This window comes from Phoxinus phoxinus, assembly GCF_949152265.1.
Source record: "Phoxinus phoxinus genome assembly, chromosome: 10".
Lineage (NCBI taxonomy): Eukaryota > Metazoa > Chordata > Actinopteri > Cypriniformes > Leuciscidae > Phoxinus > Phoxinus phoxinus.
The window spans coordinates 12,430,620-12,451,640 of record NC_136885.1 but is presented as its reverse complement, the minus strand read 5'-3'; the positions used below and the strand labels follow the sequence as shown (position 1 = coordinate 12,451,640).

General features: G+C 37.1%; 1 protein-coding gene across 2 annotated transcripts in view; it reads right to left on the bottom strand.

Moving 5' to 3' along the window:
• Nucleotides 1-18,742, bottom strand: part of ulk4 (unc-51 like kinase 4) — a 180,324-nt gene extending 161,582 nt beyond the window's left edge. The window contains exons 1-17 of one of the 2 annotated variants that reach the window (XM_079626094.1): nt 18,453-18,742; nt 18,226-18,363; nt 18,037-18,136; nt 17,785-17,924; nt 16,955-17,111; nt 16,742-16,843; nt 16,210-16,293; nt 16,031-16,106; nt 15,618-15,722; nt 12,274-12,371; nt 11,552-11,621; nt 10,897-10,957; nt 9,540-9,647; nt 9,338-9,398; nt 7,717-7,910; nt 6,189-6,235; nt 5,181-5,259 (exon numbers count right to left, since the gene is read on the bottom strand). In XM_079626094.1, the coding sequence (XP_079482220.1) occupies nt 5,181-5,259; nt 6,189-6,235; nt 7,717-7,910; nt 9,338-9,398; nt 9,540-9,647; nt 10,897-10,957; nt 11,552-11,621; nt 12,274-12,371; nt 15,618-15,722; nt 16,031-16,106; nt 16,210-16,293; nt 16,742-16,843; nt 16,955-17,111; nt 17,785-17,924; nt 18,037-18,136; nt 18,226-18,363 (1,620 nt within the window). In that variant the 5' untranslated portion in view covers nt 18,453-18,742. The remainder of the gene's footprint in view (nt 1-5,180; nt 5,260-6,188; nt 6,236-7,716; nt 7,911-9,337; nt 9,399-9,539; nt 9,648-10,896; nt 10,958-11,551; nt 11,622-12,273; nt 12,372-15,617; nt 15,723-16,030; nt 16,107-16,209; nt 16,294-16,741; nt 16,844-16,954; nt 17,112-17,784; nt 17,925-18,036; nt 18,137-18,225; nt 18,364-18,452) is intronic. The other variant, XM_079626095.1, reaches the window with a different exon arrangement.
• Between the last annotated feature and the right edge of the window lie 2,279 nt (nt 18,743-21,021).

Genomic DNA, 21,021 nt, shown 5'->3' with positions numbered 1-21,021 from the left:
GGTCCCGTCGGGCTCGGGTCGGGTATCCATCCTCTAATATAATATATTAGTTTAACCTTTTAAGTTGAATTACTTTGAAAAAGTTTTGCACAATATTCTAATTTTTGAGTTTCACCTGTAGCCCCGCTACATAGTGTACCCCAGCCCCCTGGTTGACATTATTATTATTAGCATATTTCATATATTTATTTTTGTATTTATTTATTCATTTGTTTTTAATTTGTGTTATTTTATCATTTTATTAATTATTTTACACTATTATTCTAAATTGTGGATAATTTCTGCATAAAGAAAATATTAAGATGGTAACCTGAGAACCAAAACCGACACAAAATAAAACGTCTATTGAAATACTTTTTTTTTTTTTAAAGTTTAAAAAAGGTTTTTTTTAAAACCTTTTTTGTTGTTATCTCGGGATGCCTGTCCCGAGATAACTCAAATAGAGTTCTTCAGCTCTAGTTATGTATCCAGCCTCTCATGGAGACTTCAGATGCCCCAACGCCTGTGATGAGACGACTCGACGCCTGTGAAGAGACGACCCAACGCCGGCGATATGTTATGCCCGAAATGTATGATTAATTAACTGTATTTTTGTTTGTACAGTTTTGAAATGCATTTTCTGTAAAGCTGCTTTGAAACAATATGTATTGTGAAAAGCGCTATACAAATAAACTTGAATTGAATTGAATAAATCTATATTTGAATCTAAATCTATAATTGAGTTATGTAAAGTTTATACAGCAAGTTCATGAAGACCGTCAGATCAACTATCGAGTCACATTCTGGATCTCTTTGTCCAGAGTTACATTTATCTAGCGACTAGCAAGTAACTCTAAATTAAGAAACTACCTAAATTAATCTGACTCAACATCCACTGACAAAATAAATGTTCATGCTATTCATACCTCAGTTTAATAAGTGTCTAAAATCTCTCTAATAATCATGTCAATATTAATGCGGGAGTAAATGGATGAGTGGAGAATTTTATCAGCCAGCATATGTTCTCCCTACAACAACTTAAAAAGTGAAAAAATAACATTATATAGAACAACATATACCGGTATACAACTTGTATTACGAGTGTGTCTGGAAGTATTCCAACTTCACTATTTTCTACAAAGCCAAAGGGGGAAAAAAGTGTCACACCAAAAACCAGATTTAAAATTCAGATTCCTAAACAACACCATCGACAATGTGAGACAAAGGACACGGAGGACGTATTGGGAGATGCAGATCTAATCAACTGAAGCTCAGAGAATCAATATCATTCCGAGTCAGTCAGACAAATGCAGTCAAAGTCATGTCAAATGCAGTCTTAGACATCCAGCGGACAGAGCGAGGGAGAAACAGAGTGCCCTTGATACTCTCTCACTGGTTTCCAATCGCACCGATACTCTAGTGTGCCACTTAAAATTCAACTCTGAAATATTCACTCCCTCCGGCACAAGACGCTGCAGATGCCTTTATGCGCTGACAGAATCTGGATTTTTAATACATTTCTCTATGAAATATATATGGAAGAAGTAACTTTAAAATGACTTTCCAGAAAATGGTTTACCATCAAATAAATAAAGTAGTGAAAAAAACCCCCCAAACTGGCTCATCCCTGTGGTACCTCCTTCAGATGGCTCTGCTGTAATTCTTAGCAGTGTGTAATGGGATTGGTCAGGGGAAACAGTCAGGCTCTTCTGAGAGAAACTCTGAATTTAGGCTAGGGGCACGGGGGATTGCCGGTGCCAAGGACAATGATTAATTTACCACTTCATTAGACTAGTGCTCAAGTATTCATGGCGAACACAGACACAGAGGGTTTTAGGGAGGATTAGAGAACGAACCGAACGTCAGAGGGAGAAAGACCAAGAGGTTTTGGGTTGGATGTCAAAAGAGAGAGAGAGAGAGAGAGAGAGAGAGAGAGAGAGAGAGAGCACCAAAAGCAAACTTTCCTGAGAAGAGACTTTTCTGCTCTACCTGTAATTCTGTAATTTCCTTCCTCCTCCTTCAAGCCCCTGTGCGACATTTCTATTTATAGAAGCTTTTATCGTTGCCATGACGATGAATTAGCCCAAGTTTCTTTTAGATGATGGATACTGCCTTTGAGTGAAACTTACCCATGTGGATCCACTTACTGCTAAGCTTACAGCTCCCACAAACAACATGCATTACAACTCGAAATCAATAGTGTGACTCTTTTAGAGCACATTTCTCAAGAAAAATGTACAATTATGGCTGGAATACACAACAAAGAATTGCAAACTGGACGAATCAATGCTCGATGCTGAAAGTCATAGCCAGTCTGCTGATTTTAGGCAGTCGCAGTTCACGATTTCATAGAAAATCGCATAAGTGTATGATGGGCACACACTCCAAATTTTTTAGATTTAGACTTTTATTCCATCAAGGATCCAAGGAAATCAAACATGTTTGGCTGCGTTTACAGCAAAGCTTGTCACGCAGATCCAATTATTTGACCATATCCGGGGTTTTTTTTGGGGGGGGGGGGGGGGGGGGGGGTTGTTGTACAAAAGTTGTCACTTAAGACATGACTCGTATTTCGATATTGGCGTTTCATTAATCCCCACAAAACTAGATTGATTCGATTGGTAATCGCTTTCAGCGACACGGTTGACCATCGGGTTTTGAATGGCCATAAATTTTAAAAAGTCGGGTTTTGATGTTTATCCCACATATACCATGATGAGTGAGTTAAGTGCGTCTGTGCAATTATTTCATAAACAGCGACGTAATCTCCTCGTTGCTAATAATTGCGTTAATTATTTTGTATTTGTACACAGGAGAACTCACGAAAAATCTCCAGCTAATTCACAATACATTCGTACACACATGAACTGTTCTGATGTTAGTGAATTTGGAATATTCTAAATGACCGGCAACGTGCACAAGGTTAGTCATTTGCATAAAACACGCCCAAACATCTCCATATAAGGGCTTTCCTTACAGCCATTTGTAACTTGGCCTGATCCTCAACCAATGCTAGTGTGTCAATCTCACAATAAACATCTTTATACAGACCCAGATTACAGACCTCTCATTAGCCAGCTGTGCATGCACGTATATATCTGCATTATTCAGAGAAACCTCACATCTGAAGCTATAAGGCAGCTTTTCTTACTCTAACTGTATATGATGGAATGTTTAAGATAAAATTTAGTTGAATTATTTAATAATTTTATATATAGATTATATAATATTAATGGAACATACTTCAATATAATTATAGTTGTGTTAGGATGAAATATAACATCGTACACACACAGTTCACACACAAACTTGTGCGTATGAATGCTGCTTAAAGAATGAGACCCATTGGGTCAAAACACAATTCTATGATCCTGAATGTTTCTGTCTGTGCCCAAGCTCTTACTTATAAAGTGTCCAAGAAAAGATATCTTTGTGGGTAAATGTTTCGCCCTCGTCTTGAGGTGGTTTGTTTACACGTAGGTCAAATGTATACATATCGAATATGTATCTGATTTAAAACCACATACATATCGAATATGTATCCGATTAAAAACCACATTTGGAATTGACTCCGAACAGATGCAAAAAAATGAATCTTGATTTTCGTTTACACGTGTGTAACAATATCCGATGCGTCAGATATAGAACACAAAGAACTTAATCTGATAAAACAGATAATTTTTTCTATTAAATCACTTCTAAAAACCCACCTTTTCTCCCTCCCAGGGAAAGCAAGAACTCATAAGAATTTAAAATGTGCACCTTGAAATGCAATGTAAGTCGCTTTGGATAAAAGCGTCTGCCAAATGCATAAATGTAAATGTTTTAAATTATGTTATTGTTGCTATGGTATAAAATAGCAAACAATTTCTGATGTTTTAGGTCTCTTGATTTGTTGTTGTATGCTTTGTATAAAGTATGTATTTTATGTTTTTTGAATTTTTTTTATTTATCTGTACTGTCCACTTCGTTGTTTTAAAGTGTATTTTAAATAAAGTTTGTTTGATTGATTGATCGATCAGGATAGTACCATATTTAATTTTTGACAGGAATGGAACTGAAGTACAGTGCGTTCAATGGATTGTACTGTTGTTTAACAACATATCTATTGTTCAACTGATGAAACATCTTTCCGGAAAGGAAAAAACAACAACTTTGAATGTAGTGAGTTGTGAAAATGACGTGATCTAGGACTTTTATATAGTGCATTGTAAAGGCTGTAAGTTTATCCCTCACAGCCTCGTTGTCATCCACGTTGAATTCAATATGGCATCTACCCTGACTAGGATCTATTGTTTTTATTTGTCATGCATCTCTTAGCAATATGGCGCATGAGGTTGTGTTGGAAATCATTTTTAAGTTTGGTAGTGTGATCCCCAGTTTGTTTTTTCTGTACCCATTTACAAAATCGGCAAGTGTATGATGCAAAATCTGCTCAGACTTTAGTTCAATTTATTATCTAAGAAGGCCCTCTAGAGTGCAGAAGAACCATAAGAAAGCAGCTCTGCTTTTCTCTCACCAAAAAGAAGCACTAAAAGAAATCGCCATGACAGGATCGGCCGCTCAGACACAGAACCCCTGTAGAGAACTGGGGAGAGAGTCCATCACCCTGAGCACTTCTTCAATACCGACCCACTGAGCCCAGAGAAGCGAGAAAGAAGAAGCTGCAGAAAGGAGCTGCAAAGTTTAAGCTTGTATTGTGGACAACGGCAAAAAAAAAACTCAGCCTTGCTAGATTACGACGGACGGCCATTTTGTGCCGCTGTCTACGCAGAGCCCGGGTGGTACGCGAAATTCTCCATGAACAAAAAGGTGGATAAGTTGGTAGTGGAACGGAAGACAAACCTGTGTAAAATCAAGGATTGGGGTGGAAGAATTTGTTTTTGGTTAGCCACAATGCATCTGTGCAGCGCTTTGATGATAAGTGAAAGCTTTTTTAAACCTGTTTGGATGAGATGTCTGTCCTCTTTGTATTTGAAAAGGCTGGGATAGAGACGTAAAAAGCTTATTTCACCTGGCTTTTACTGGATTTCAAGTGCTTTGGATTGAGAGCTGAGAAATGATTTTTGTTAGTGTTTTTTCCTCTTGAGTAATAGATGAGAATACAGCAATGCTACAGTGACACCTGCTGGTTGCCCATTGTTGTTTTAATGTGAAAATGTCCACCATGCTTCAAACACACACAGACACACACGTCTCACCTCTGTGACAGGAACGTCGTCTCTGAGCTCTGTGCAGTGGGAAGCCAGCAGGCCGATCACTCTCATCACTTTGCTCCTTCTAAAACACAAGTTTACACAATCAAATGACTCTCATCCAGCTGTTTGTTTCATTTTAGCTGTTCTACATTTGACATTTTATTCCATCTTTTAAATATATAAATGGAATCTTTCTTACTTAGACCTCTCTCCTGCCTTTTTAAGAATAGAACCATCATTATGGTTTCAGGATTGGTGTTTTTCATCATTGTTTTATAACATCATTTTTGGAGGTTATTCCTATTCATACTCTGATAAAAATGTAAATATTGTACAGTAGAAAATATGTATTCATTCCCTTTGTAATCTAGACAGTGTTCAATATCCTATCCTAAAATGGCTGCCAGAAATTCAGTTTTGCATCACAGGAATAAATACAATTTTAAAATAATGGTTATTTTAATACGCAATAATATTTCACAATATTAATGTTTTTACTGTAGTTCGGATCAAATAAATGCAGCCTGGGTGAGCATTAGAGACTTCTTTCAAAAACATTAAAATAAAAACATACCGACCCCTAACTTTTGAACGGTATTGTATAGAAAATGTTTGAATATGACATTTCATATTGAGCAGTGTTTAATGCTGGTTTTCAGTGTCATTTATAACTAAAGTGGCTCTGTCCGTTGCTTGGAGACTGTAATCCTGTGAGGGGCCAGTGAGACACATGCCTGTCATTCCTTCCACTCAGAGTCAAAGGGACAGAGAAGAGAAAGACAGCCACTGCATTTCTCTGAGCAGACACTCCAAGGCTGTCACCAATAGTGTCATCTGAGAATACTTCACTAGTTACAGTGATCCGGCAAAAAATGTAGGAATTTGTTTTTATACCGGTAAATGTATTGGATTGATTAAGTGAAATCAATAAAACAAAAAAAGAGAATATTATGTCCTTGTAATAAATTAAAGATTTTTTGTTTTGTTTTTTCAATCAAGGCTGAAACTTACATATCCCAGTTCGGAGCATGTCGCATCTGTTGAACCAGCACAGGGAACTGTGTCAGAAAAAAACAGGGGGCAAAAGTTACAACTTGAGATGTCTCAATCTATTTTCACTTTTATTAAATGTATTAACATTTTTAGAGCGCTCTTAACAGCATTATTTTGCAGGATTATAATTTGGTTGCACCTTATTGCACGTACCGTACATCCACTTATGTGTACTTCCCTAAGAAAGTACATAGCAATATAAGGTGACTACATGGATTAGGGATGGACCAGTTAATTACTATAATAAGTACACAGTCTGTTCTAACATGTAATTCTATAATATACTTTTATTTTTGTCTGCCTTTGATGTCAGAGCTCAGGACAATCCCTAATGAAGAGTCGTGCGAGTGCTTATGTGCCATCAGCCAATCAGTGCTGTCATCGCATCAAGTAATGATTTTCAGTGGCTCCAAAGTGACTGGTCACATGGCGATTGGCTCTAAAAAAACAAACCTGTATCCTGAATGCTCAAGAAATTTCCGTTAGATGAATGGAAAAGCTAATGGTGGTGAGACACCGAGTGGCCAGAGGAGGAATGTACTGGTGTACAGGCTACTGTGACAACAAATCATACTTAAAAATGACCAAAATGTTGGTTATCTGATTTACATTGGCTTAAAGTTTCAGTATAAATATGTAATGAACCCTTTAGGTACCACTGAAATCTAATACATCAAGAATCTATGAAGTTCCTCTGATTATGGTTTACATTGATGAAAGCAAAGGAAGAGGAAGCTCATTTTCAGACTGAGGCGAGGACGACAGCAGACACCCCTTCCTCAGCCGACACACTATTGTTCAACTTCCCTCATTAGATGATCTACACTTCCAACCGCTCAAGATCACAAAAGAAAAGTATGATTTGCACCACATGGAATGATTACCGATTAAAAGATTTACTAAGTCCTATTCAATTTATTTTTATTTATTTTAAAAAAAAAATGCATCTTTATTCATGAATCTAATTTAAAATGATAACATGATGAGGGTATGTAAAACATTTCTTTAGTTTCAGTGAGAGCAGCTGTTGAGTGTGTGGCTTTAAAGGTTAGTTCCAGTAGCGAGGGAAGTAGGGGCGTTCTATACACTAGGGATGTGCTGATTTTCTCTCAATTTAATAAACTTGTGACAACACTATATTACCAATTACACCGCATATTTTTAGAAAAGATGTGTCAATGATGCTCAGAATCTGTAGTGCTTATTTGTTAGATATAGTTAGATATTTCCTTTCCTTGGAACAAACCGGATGCTTAATGTTGACTCATTATTAGCGGTACTCTTAAATAAAACAACTGTGTACTTTGAAATGAGTGTACTAAGCAGCATAAGTCAGCTGCTCATTGTCCCAAACTAAACCCCTTAGAGTGATACAAGATCAGGGTGATATGGGACACCTGATCACCCTGTCAGGGTTTAATTTGTGATAATGACCATGTGACTATGATTATATCTTTCAACAGCATGTGTTTCAGATGCGTCTTACCAGCTGGGAGTGTATAAGGCGTGTGGCCATCTCTCTGTGGTTACAGACAGAGCAGAGGTAACACAGTAGGTTGAGTTTAGTGCGTGGCGCTGTGGCGTTGGCTAATCCGGCCCGGTCCACTGACTCCAGAACAGCACACACCTGCTGTAAGAACTGAGACCAGTCCTCTGAGTTCAGACAGGACAACCGTTCAGCTGAGAGAGAGAGAGATGGAGAGAATCTATACTCTATATATTATTCCACAAACCAGGGTTATTAAATACTGAGGGTGCTTTCACACTAGTACTTTTGGTGAGCAACCAGGGTTCAATTGACGTCAGAGTTCAGTTGGATGATGTGAACGCTGTTTTCCGAACTCGGGTGTGCACCCGTAAACCAGACTTCGCTTAAAAAGGGTGGTCAAAAGGGTGGAATCGTACAAAACCGGGAAAGGGAACCACTAGTAATGTATGATTTTATATAAATGTGTGTATCCCTCACTTTCCTGATGAGCGTGACTGGCGTACTGCAAACAGAGAGCTGTATAACTAATTTCTCTTCTTTTTGCATTTGCAGTGCGTTCGCGGCAGACAGACGCAAGTGCCGTTAGATACTGAAGCTTTGGAAACAAAGCCAATGGTTCAAAAATATAAAAGTGAGGCGAGCAACGCTATGCATTTTGCCGCCTTCTCCTGCGTCATTGTTACCAAGCAACAGGGTAAACAGCTGCTTTGATGATGCAAACGCGCCGCGGTTCGGACCCAAATAATACAAACTGAACACAGTCCAATGGGGGCAGGGGGAGCAATCGAACCAAGTCGGAAAGCGTCTTTTAAAACTAAAACCATAGAAAAAAAAACGTGTATACATGTATAAACATTTATTTTAGCTAGTTACCAAGGAAACATTTATAATTTTCATTTAATTAAAATTAATAAAAACTATATAGACATGTAAAAAAACTTAAACTTTAAAGTTAAAATGAAACCATAAAATAAAAACTATCATCTAACTGATTACAGTAATCTACAACTTGAGAATAAACTCTCTGTACATTAATCAGAGTTGAGAGAATGCATTTTATTATTAATAAATGCATATATAAATTACACACCTTTAATATTTGCAATATTTGCATAGTGTGGACTTTTTGACAAAGTCCACAGAAAGTTATCTTATCTTAAAGCAATAATACAACCAAAAATTAATGCACCCTTTTCACATTTCCAGGGTTTTTAGAAGCGAAACTCATTACAGTGGTGAATGAAACCACTGTATAATTTTTGCATTCCCATTTGGTCTCATAGCAAAAGAAAATATCCATGATACCAAAGGTATGACTTTGCAAATGAGGAAAAAAAATATTGCAAATATTTAACGAACCTACATTTTAGTCTTATTATAAATCATGTTTCTTCTGAGCTGCTGAGCGTTATGACTGGATTATAGAATCAGTGAGCTAAACTTTGCGAAACTAGATTCAAAGTATGATTCCTTAATAATTATGTTAACTTAAACCAACTAATTCATTAAAAAAAAATATATGTAATGTGTAATAGAGGCTTGGAATGACATTGAGGAAGGGTAAATAATAAAATGTTCATCTTACATTATCAAAAAAACACTAGATCGTCCTGTTTACCTGAGTGTGCTGGTACACAAAGCGTTTTGGGGTCAAAACGAACTGGAGCAGTCTTTGAAATCTAAACACAGAGCAAAATTAGTGTTAGTTTCTAGTGTTGGTTAGACAGAACATTGTCATATTCACACTAGAATAGGGACAGAAGTTTAGAAAACCTGTCCCTCAGACATGGTCTATTTTGTTAGACTGAAAGTCTCTTTACCTTTGGGTTATCCATGATGGGAGTAACTGCAAGGTCATTATCCGTGTATAAAAGTGATTTAATACAAGTGTTCAAGTCACTCTGGTCCTCCACCATAACACTGGAGTCCTACAGAACACATGTAACACACTTCTTTCATTAACACGGTTTAAATGGTAGGCTACAATAAAAAAAAAGAATATTTAACACTGGTGTTATAACTTCTGTTAAACTGTAAAATTATATTCCTGCACCACTGTGATCAATAATCCAGAGCAAGTTTATCCAATTGTATTCCACCCCCTTCCTGCAGCTCCAACCTGCTCCAGCAAACCTGAAGTTTTTAGTAATCCTGAAGATCTCAAACTGAAGATGAATTGGTTCAGGTGTGTTTAATTAGGGTTGAAGCTAATGCTGCCTTCATGTGCTATTGGAATTATCACAAATACGAGACTCCTAGTTACATATACATGCTTATATGTATGCTTATTACATAAACAGTTTGTGCAACATTTTAGCCATAAATAAATTATAAATGTTAGCTAGATTATGTTAATTACATGTCTAGTGATGTTACAAAGAAGTGAGACAGCTTTCAGATTTCATCAAAAATATCTTCATTTGTGACCTTTAAAATTGCCGACTCTCTGATCGTCCTGACTAATGAACTAGGGAGCTGATTGAGACACATCCAAAATCTGTGTCTCATTTTGATGGCTGTGCCCTATGGATATCCCATTTCAGGGACAGACACCATTATAAATTTGACTGTTATTCTTTGTGAGGCGTAATTTATTGTACAGTACGTTTTTTCTTACTTGAATTTAATGGTTACTTTTCTGAAATGAGGCAGCCTCAATGATGTAGGTATGCGACCTCCGGAAGTCACAGCTTTGAAATGTGACAGCAAATGTGATAGTTGCAAATGGTAATGTTAAATATATCCAGTAGATGGTGCTGTGGTATAACAAAACGTATCATATGCAAGCCTGAGGTTAACTGTTAAACAAGCATAAGGAATAAACTAATAGCTCAGCTTTCCACTGTGATGTTTTGTAGAGCGTTTTTAGTATGGACTGTGGGACATGTACAGAGGACACAAATATTTCACAAAAATAAGTTTGCCAATATTTAAATAAGTACTTGGACACATTCTGGATGTCAAACACTAGTGGAACATGTGACTACACACTGCTAGAACACTTGTGTAAACCTGAGGGGATCTGACTCCATACATCCAGTATAAATTACAGTGGGACTACTTTGTTAAAAGCCATTGCAAATCTGGTTAGTTTTGGGAAAAGCTAGCATAATTCCACTTGCGTTGATACTTTGTTTTGGAGGGCAACTGCATGTATTGTTATGCTTGTGAACTCACTTGAATTCCAGGCTGATTGTCTTCCATCTCTCTAGAGCTTGTTCTGGGAGTTGCTCTGGAGCTGTTTGATGAGATACAAAACAACTGAAATATTCAGGAATTTCCTGATACTAGCATTGAACACCACTCATGACATACCACAATATCAAAATGTCAAAATATCAAAACACAATGTCTCATGATCTTAAAACCCTTTCATGTAAATGTTTGAAATTAGTTTGGTAGATAAATTGGTATAGTTTGTTTGGTATAAATTAGTTTGGTATATTGTGCTTAAATATATATTTCTTTACAAAACTAAAAGTTTCATTTTATTTACATTTTTAATGGAGTTAGACCAGATGCAGAGAAGGAAAAGCGGCCAACAATTGTCCAGCATACATGTATTTATTTTAAAAATTAAAAAATATATTTGTTTTTTTTAAATAATGAAATACATTTTTATTTGTTTAACATTTTTGTTTGCCCACTGCATATAAAACACTTTATTTATTTAATATTTTTGGTATCTGCACGTTAAAAGTAAGAGACTAACATGTTCTGATTTTACTACCAAAAAACACAGAAGTATTCAAATCTACATGTTAAAGTGTTTATTAATGATTGTGAGTTCAGAGAGGTATAAATGAAGATACAGGAGAGTGATTTGAGGTACCTGAGAAGGAAAATCGTCTCTTTGGAATCAATGTCCAGCGCAGACTTGGGTCTAAACTCAATCACATTATCTATGATACAAAAACATCACAAAGAAAAGGTCAGACAAAAAATAATGATGAAAACAATTTCTTCCTAAAAAAAAAAAAAAAAAAAAAAATCTAGAAACAACCTTGTAAGACAATCTGGAAAAACGAATTAAGACCCAAAGAAATCATCTGTATGGCAGGCTATTCAACAGCCATGTGATTTTTTGGACATTTTTTTTATTATATTGTTTGTTAACACTCTAAAAGATCTGTAAAACAGGAAGAAGTTTTTTTCTCTCTCCTGAAATACAGCTCTACTGTTTCAAATGAAGCCCATTTTGGCAGATTAAGTTTTAACAATGTACAGTACAGCAAAAAAAAAAAAAAAAGTGTTTCAATTGATTCACGTTTACATAAGCTCACTCTTCTGTCATGTAGTGCCCCTCTGTTAATATGCAATGGAGGTATAAGCCAGCAGTAATCTAATCCTTAAGTGTACAGGTGTGTGTGATTTAATACTGAACATAAATATAATTTGTACAGGAATGCAAACTGAACATGAGTTGCACAGGCTCACACGTGTGTACGTGCTTGGCGACCACACATGCACAGAGCATTGGCATAAAATCCACAGGCCCTATGCAGGCACAGAGAGTGTGGCAGGACGCGCTGACTCTCACGTCTGCTGCATTACCTAATGTGAAGGACTTGCTGAGGTTTGGGCTGGCTGGGTCAGCAGAAGCTGTCCGTGACTCCTCTACTGTCTGAGAAGCCAAAGGGGCCAAATGCAGGCTGAAACACACACACACACACACACACCCACCCAATCAATTGGAGAAGACAATAGATAAATGTGAAAATAGATGGGTCATAATTTACCACCAAAAATAAATAAATGCATATTAGTTTACATGCGGTAGCAAATTAAGGACACAGTTCCAATAACTTGAAGAGACCTTTCCACGGACTCTGAAAAACATCTAGAGAAAGATGCACGTGAACATGCCATAGTCCTGCTGCAAGAGGACTGCAGATGTGAACAGAGCAATAAACTACAATGTCCGTAATGTACAGGAGACAGGAAGGACAGCTGATCGTCCTTGAAGTGCCACACAATATGAAACCAAATGCCCCCCCCCCCTCCCCCTCCTCCCCCCTCCCCAGACATGTTTGAGAACTTGCAAGTGGTGAAAGAAGGAAGTAACATCTCACATCAAGAACTGGAAATTCTTCTGCGGTCCATGCACTGTAGTTAAAACAGCTGGTGCCACACCAGATACTGACTGCTACTTTTGATATTGACCGGGGGGGTATAATTCTCAATAATATTATGCAAGAAAAAAAGAAAAAAAGACTACTCACTGTCCTAATACAGTAATGAAAGCCATCCTGCCTGGAGACAATAGTTCGATTTTAGTTTTAATAAAATCACTAAATGCAATGCAACAAATACTACCAAGATGATATTTTCAGAGGTAATTTGATTTATTTGACCGTCACTAGTTAAAATATCACCGTTGCGTGTATAAATCAAAAGATTTGGGCTGGTAAGATTTTTGAAATAATTTGCTTATGACCCATGGCTGCATGTATTTGATTAAAGGGCACCTATTATGGAATTTTGAAATTTACCTTTCATGTAGTGTGTAACATAGATCTAAGTGAACAAAAACATCCTGCAAAGTTTGAAATATGAAAGTGCACCGTATATAAAGTTATTGTCTTTCAAAAGTAAGAGTCGACTCTGAGTCATTTTTATGAATCGTTAGAAGACCGAAGCTTTTTCTCTGACTAGATGACGTCAACTTGTCAAGTTATTTGAATACGATACGCCCACTTATTGCGCTCCAAGGCAAACTTGAAATCATCACGGCGACGAGACGCTGCGTTCTGAAGTGCGATCTGCCCAAGGAGGAGCATTTGAAGACTAAGTGGCTACAATTCATCATATATACAACTATACCACAGAAGTATAGTCCGAGCCTTGTGCTTTGGTCGCGCCATTTTGAAGACGATTGCTTTACCAACTTAAATGCAATCAAACTTGGATTCGCGAGCCGGCTGATATTGAAGGAAGGTTCAGGTTCAAGTGTATTTGCATCAGCTTCCTCCTCCGTATCACAACCTGTAAGTGTTATTAATAATTGTTGCTTATATGTTTTATGTAGGATGCTTAATTATTATTTTGTTTGTTGTGTAAGCACCGTTTAGCTTCTAGGTTTTCAATGACAATTGTATTGAGATATGTGAAGTGTTTGTCGTTGTTTTCGGAGTTGTCTTAAAGAATAGAATAATACCTCGTAGTAACATAACTGCATTTTTTTTTTTGTAAAAACGTTATGTTTATGCATCGGGCTAACGCAAACTAAGACTGATTGTGCTTTTATAATATGAACTCTGGGCTATGCTCGCTAACATAACATTAAATTCTTTATCTTATTTTTAGTTTTTTACTACAAACTATAAAGCAGTGGACTATAATCATTATTATAACACGATTTAATTGATAAAAGCATCATTGTACTCCGTGTTAAACAATAAATATTATCTCTGTAAACACTGCTGGGTCATCTGACCAATCAACGCAGATTAGCGTCGCGCAAAGGAGGGGTTTGGAAAAATGAGTCGTTGAACGAATCATTTGGGAGTCGGTGAGCAAATCAGGTAAAAATAAATGCATATTATACGACAACAAAAGTGTTTTTTGTCATTCCATGCACGTAAAACTGTTGTTGGAGACTCCCTAAACAACATTAGGAACATTTTAAATGTCATAATAGGTGCCCTTTAAAAATACATGAAAAACAATATTATTAAAAAAAAAAACAATTTAATATAATAATTAAATGACTGATGGCAAAACTGAAGTGTCACATGATCCTTCAGAATTATCATTTTTATATCCTTGTTTGGTGCTCAAGTAACTCAACTTGTGGTTGAATCACAATGGTCTTTGTTTTGGCCCACTCACAGCAGCTGACACCAGCTCAGATCACAATCACAGCCCAAAGTCAGCACCACTCCACACTTACAGACTTCATCAGATCTGCAGGAGCTTAGAAGTTTAACCTGGTTATACCTATAACCTGCTTACAATGGTCAACCAATCAGCTTTGCTTTAAACATCTACCTGCACAAAATAATTCTTCATTTTCTGACCTGACCTATATTTAAACTTAACCAATAACTTCTGTTCTGGACAACTGTTCTGGACTCATAAAACAAATGACGTTGGAACAAATGAAACACATGTGGTGTGTTTTCAGTGCAAGAAGTGCCAATACTACTGAAAAAAACTTTTTATAAAACATGCATCTGTTGTGTTAGCTAGGATGGGACAAAGGCTTATTGTGTAAGGCATTGTGTTGAACACACAGGCAGTGTATGAAGTGTGCCATAGGGCTGTTTGCCCACTCACTGCATCAATACTAGACAGAGCTTCTGTGCACAAGATGATCTATAGAGCCATATTCAAACACCAGACTCTTTAAAGTCAGCATGAAATGGAGGTTGCGATAGTCTTTATTTCCCCTATTGTGACTTAAATCCTATTGAAAGGGCTTCTCGAATAAGAACAAAATTTAGGGCGGGACTTGATTTTGTCAATCGGGAATTGATTGGATCGTTGTTGTTTGCTATTGGTCTATCTCACGTGAGTGACAGGTTGCCCCGCCCTCGCGCCAGTAAACACTTTATCAGAGAATAGAAGAGATGTTGTTGCATGAGGGAAGGGAACTTATTTTGATTAAAGTTTACAAGGGCACATGATTTTCTTTTAAATAATAATGTGCATGGATAAATTATTGATAGTAAATACTGCGATATTCGATAAAAAAAAAAAAAAGAATCGTCAATTTTGATTTCATGTGACTTTAAGGGCTTTTGGCATGGGTCACAAGTACAGTAAAATGTGTGTCAGTGATCGTGGTTTATTGTAGAAAAATATAACTGCTTGATTGGCTTAATAAAGAATGTAATACATAACAGAACAATTTCAAGAGCACCACAATAGATATTTGGCACTACTGTCAAATATACCTGGATATCAGCGAGACGTCATCCTCCCCTTTTCCCATAGTGATGTGTGCCTCTGAAAACACTTCCCTCCAGAACGGTTGAGCTGCCAAAAGGTCCCAGCTTAACCTACAGATGAAAGTAATTTAGGAAATTCACAGATGAGCACCTAAGCTACAATGTTAATGTAATGTGACAGGTTCAATGGTGTGGAAAGAGTGAATGCTTTTATTCCTGGTCATATCACTCATGGTACTCTAAGCAAATGTCCAAGACTATGAATTGCATTTTATATTTGAAATTGAAGAACGGTGTCTATCATTGTATCCATCTCATATTCATAGGTACTGTATTTAGTAATGTGATTAATTAAAAAAAATATATTTAGTAACATGTCTCCAACTCTGAGAAGAGATTGAGTAAAATAAACACTGTACCTTTTCACTGGGTCTTTCTGAAGTAAACCCATGACTAGCCTCTCAAACTCTACACTGGGCTGTGAGAAAGCAGGTTCTTAAAAAGAAAATAGATGTCATTACATGTGTCATAAAATGAACACTTAAAAACAACAACAATATAAAGTACAATAGGCTATATTAAAGGTGAGGTGTCAAACCTTTTTGTCTTAGGGGTGGAGGATCTTCATTTAAAATTAGATCAACTAGACCGGTCATACTCTCAGAGACAAAGGAAGGTTTTCCTAGGAAACAAAGAGAAAATGAGGCCGAGAACACTTTACTTGAAGCCTTTGTGTATAACGTATTATAGTTCAAAATGTACATTTTAATGCATTATATATTTTCATAAATACATAAAGTTAAAATGCATTATAATATTTGTGGATTCCTTGTTACATCTGAAATGTGTCTGTCATGTGTAACAATAAATAGATCTGTAATTTAAAGCATTAGAACTGATTTATTTGAGCTGTTCTTTGACATTTCAATCAATGCAATCAGTGCATCCCTCCCTACATTACAATTATTCATGATATCATACAATGATACAAAATTGTAAGGTGAATTACGTGAACTTTATCTAAAGGTGAATTTAGTTAAAGGCTTTAACTAAAGTGTTACTAAAAACTACATAGCAAAATAATGTTTAGTCAAATTCATAGGCTAAGATGAAAGGGTAAAATGTGTAACCTGTGAACATTTCATAAAGGATGCAGCCTAACGCCCACAGGTCACTGCAGACACTTGAGTCTGCTCCTCTCAACACCTCTGGAGCGCAATACACAGGAGAGCCTGACAGAGCAACATCTTATAAATCATAAATCATGCAAGTGACCAGTGAAGATGAGACAGACAGACAAGTATTGTATATGAACAGTGAAAGTGAGGAGTCCTGCTGCTGACCTTTAATCCTGTGCTTGATGTTTTGTGGAGAGATGCAGTCTCCAGCTCCTGTCTCCTCTGCCATCACAAGAGAGAAAAACTCCTCCAGACTTTCTCCTTCAGCTTTGGCCAGGCAGAAATTGGAGTACTTCAGAGTTCCTGGTCCATCCAACAAAATCTACATGAATTCATGGTGACAAATTAACAAAGGTTTGAAAAAGAAAAAAAAAGAAAGGTTTAGTTTTTTTTTTAAATTAGTAGTTATTTTATTTATTTATTTAGCACCTTTTTAAAGGGATACACCATTTTTTCATATTAAACTATGTTATTACCTTAACTAACACGAGTTGATACATACCTCTCTCGTCTGGCGCACGGCAACACTTTGATAGCACAGTTCATTCAATAGGGGCCAACCAGAGAAGCTACCAAACACCTCCCTATTTAAATACAGTTACTCGAGTAGTGTAATTCGACCTAGGACGGTGACGCAAAACAAAACGTTGCACTTTTCTAAGCGTGTAAGATGGATAACTATATTGTATGGCGGAATACCATAGCAAGTGCTTGGGAGCACTTCGACTTGGCGGAGTAATATCTTCTGGGAGAGGGAGCGGGGGCCGGTGAGAGGATTTTTCACGAGTGAAGATATTACTACACATGAGCACTTGCTATGGTATTCCGCCATACAATTTAGTTATCCATTTTACACGCTTAAAAAAGCGCAATGTTTTGTTTTGCGTCACCGTCCTAGGTCGAATGTTTAGGGTGTAACATGACACTTCACATACACTAGCTCAGGATGGACATACATTACAATGGCTTGCCTAACAGGTGTGTGATGCTTATACCTTCGCAGGTGTGAGATCCGAGACAACAATGCCAGAGTCGTGGATGTATTTAAGACCTTTTATCAGGTCAATGGAAAACTCTCGCACTACATCCTCAGACAAGCACTCATCTTGAGCGATCAGTGCTGCCAGGGATCCACCTAGAAGAAGAAAAACATACAAATTGCATACCTCGAAAAGCGAGAAACAGTATTAGAGCAGACTTAGTACCGGTACACTGGTAAAACTTGTGTAGAAGTTTAGGGATCTCACCTGTGCACATCTCCACCACCAGCCACAGATGGTTGCTGGTCTCATACCATTCATAGAAAGATACCACATTGTCATGCTTAATGTCATGGGCAAGTCTCACCTGTGGAGATGATGTGACATTTATCAAACACACAAAGTGCAAACTCACTGTTTAAAACAAATCGCTGAAGAAATATTACGTTAGCATACATGGTTTGTTAATTCAGGTCTCTTGGATTTGTCACTGCAGATGATGGCCACGAAATGTATGCTGCCTTTTCTTCTGCCCTTATAAACAACTGATCTGCTACCTCTCCCAATCTCTTCATACAAAATAAAGTTCTCCATCTACGTAGCGATAAAAAGCATGAACATTAAAGCCAGAACAACTGTCTAACCAGCCAGTGTTTAGATGCATAATAATCACAAAAACACACCTGCAGAGACTCACGTGAGATTGCGAGCTCGAGCTCACTGGCAGTTCACAGTACTAACAACAAACACAACTTCCTGACCAAACAGGCACTACAGAAATTCAATAGTACACACGCGGACCGATTAACACCATATTTAAAACATGTTCCGGTTCTTTTTGTAATATTTTATCAATTTATTGGGGTAAAATACGGGTGTAGCTTTCTTTTGTACAAGTTTTTCGAACGCGCGGTCGGCAACTGACAAACGGATACAAAATTAGAAGCGAAACTAACTCGCACGAGGGGAGGTCATTTCAGTCATAAGACAAAAGCGTTTAAAATAGCAATTACAATTATAATTATATTATACAATTACATTTTTAAAAGGATATAAATTGAAAATGTATGTTAAAAAAATAACTGCATCCCTTTTTATTATCTGTTTTCAAATGTCTAATATTCCTACACCCCTTCTACTGGAAGATCCCTTGTTGCTAGGATACAGAAGAGGACGCACTGTTGCGTTTAGGAAACAGGTTCCACTGAGCATGCGCATCCACAGCACCAGCCATTGGTTAAATACATCAGCATCCGGTTACATTTCACCTTCTTCTTCTTCTAAATTTTTTTGTTGTTGTTATTATTATTAATAGTATTATCTTCTTTTTCAAATGTGTCCAATGTGTATTATATTATGTAACCATATACTTTAAAATTCGCTTTGTATTTTGAATTAGGTTATTGGGGAACTTGAAGTAACCTGTGAATAACAGTCTATTCATAACTGTTCACTAATCTCTTACTGAAAGTTTGATTTTATTTCGGTGCATTGTATGTTATGTTGTATATTGCAGTTAGTATTAAGTAACATTACTGACACTTTTATCTGTCTCTTTGTGTGTATGCAAAACAATCAAAGCAGACTACTTTTACACTGAAGTTTAACGTGCACTGTTTGATTATAAAAAGAAGGAATAAAAACAGTAAAACGTGCTGTCTTTAACATGTAGTTGTGAAAGAGTTGCAAAAGCTCGGAGGATGGGGAGTGGCGTCACGCTCTCTCCGAGAGAGAGAGAGAGAGAGAGAGAGAGAGAGATCAGTGTTGTATGTCTGGGGCGGAGAGCGTGTAGCAGCGTGTGATACCGGCTTTTCGGATGAGATTCTGGGCATCATAACGTCCTTGTTATTGGAAGAGCACATATTCTTTATTCGTTCTTCTTTTGCTCCGAGAGCTTCGTTAAGGGGGAATTACAGATGCTCAGATCTCCTAAAGGACAGAAAAACCAAACTGAGCTGGATCGCTGTGCGACTTTTCATACAGACAGCAGGTCCAAAGGGAGCCGGGGATCACTGACTTTGTTTTCGGGTAATTACGAAATAATGTCCACAACGTCGTAAAAAGTTCGCCGATTAAATATCCTACGGAGTAATTTAGTTTGACAACTAAGTTAGCTGGTTCTAAAAAAAAATAACAAAACAAAAAAAAACAGGATTGTCTTCATCGACTTTTAAAGTAAACCTGCATCTGATCTGGACTATTTTGTATTATTTGTGCCTAAAGGACAGCCGTCATCGAATGGTAAGACGATACACACAGACACACAACATCATCACCTTTGATCGTCTAAATATGTACTTAGCCATCGTGTGTTGTCTATAGCCTAGCCTACTACACCTGCTGTGTCCCAAAATCTAGTGAGCTGCCTTGCTAGACAGCTGACTGGAACGCGCATAATGATGCCAAAAGTGCTGCACACGTTGATCATTAAGTTTTGAGACATCCATAGATGCTGTTTTTTTCTGGTCCAAGACCAGGCTGGTCTGTTGGCTCTTTTTAAATGGATTTTTTAGGGCACCTTTAGTCTGGCCAGACTGGGAGACCAGCTGAAGACCATCTTAACCAGGCTAGGAGACCAGAAAACCACTGTTGGCTCAGTGGAGAAACATCTAGGCTATGACTTCTCGACTTGTCCAGTAAACTTCAGCAATCAACTTTTAATAAGCTCTCACCATAACCAAAGCAGATTATGGAATCCGATTACAGCAATCTCATTTCTTTAATAGGCCTACTCTTGAGATTTGAATTTATTCGAGCAGCTCATGTTCAAACTGTGTTCATACTTGACCTTTCAAGTACACTGTAAAAAAAAAAAAGATAAATAATTATTTGACAACATTTTACATTGCTTTAACTCATTAAAATAAGTTAAGCGATTGTAAAAAAAAAAAATTGTACAAGTTATACAAGATTCAACTCAGTTTTTAAGTCAGTTTAATGTAATTTAAGTTGAAATGTTGTAATCCAAGTTGATTGTACTTAAAAATGTAAGGCAGCAACTTTCTTTACAGCATAAAAGACTGACAAGCAGCAATACTTGACTATAAGTAATATTTGTTTTAGTTCTGAGCCCAAAGTTGCTGTTTCTTGAGAGACCTAGTTAACCTCATCAGATGGAAGAAGTGAGAGTGGTACACTTTACAAGCAGATAAAGTTCATCTGACCCCCTGTCCTACTATTTTAGTGACGATATCACACAAGCCATGTGCCCATCAGGACAGGGTTACTGGCAAAAATAAACATGATGAAACG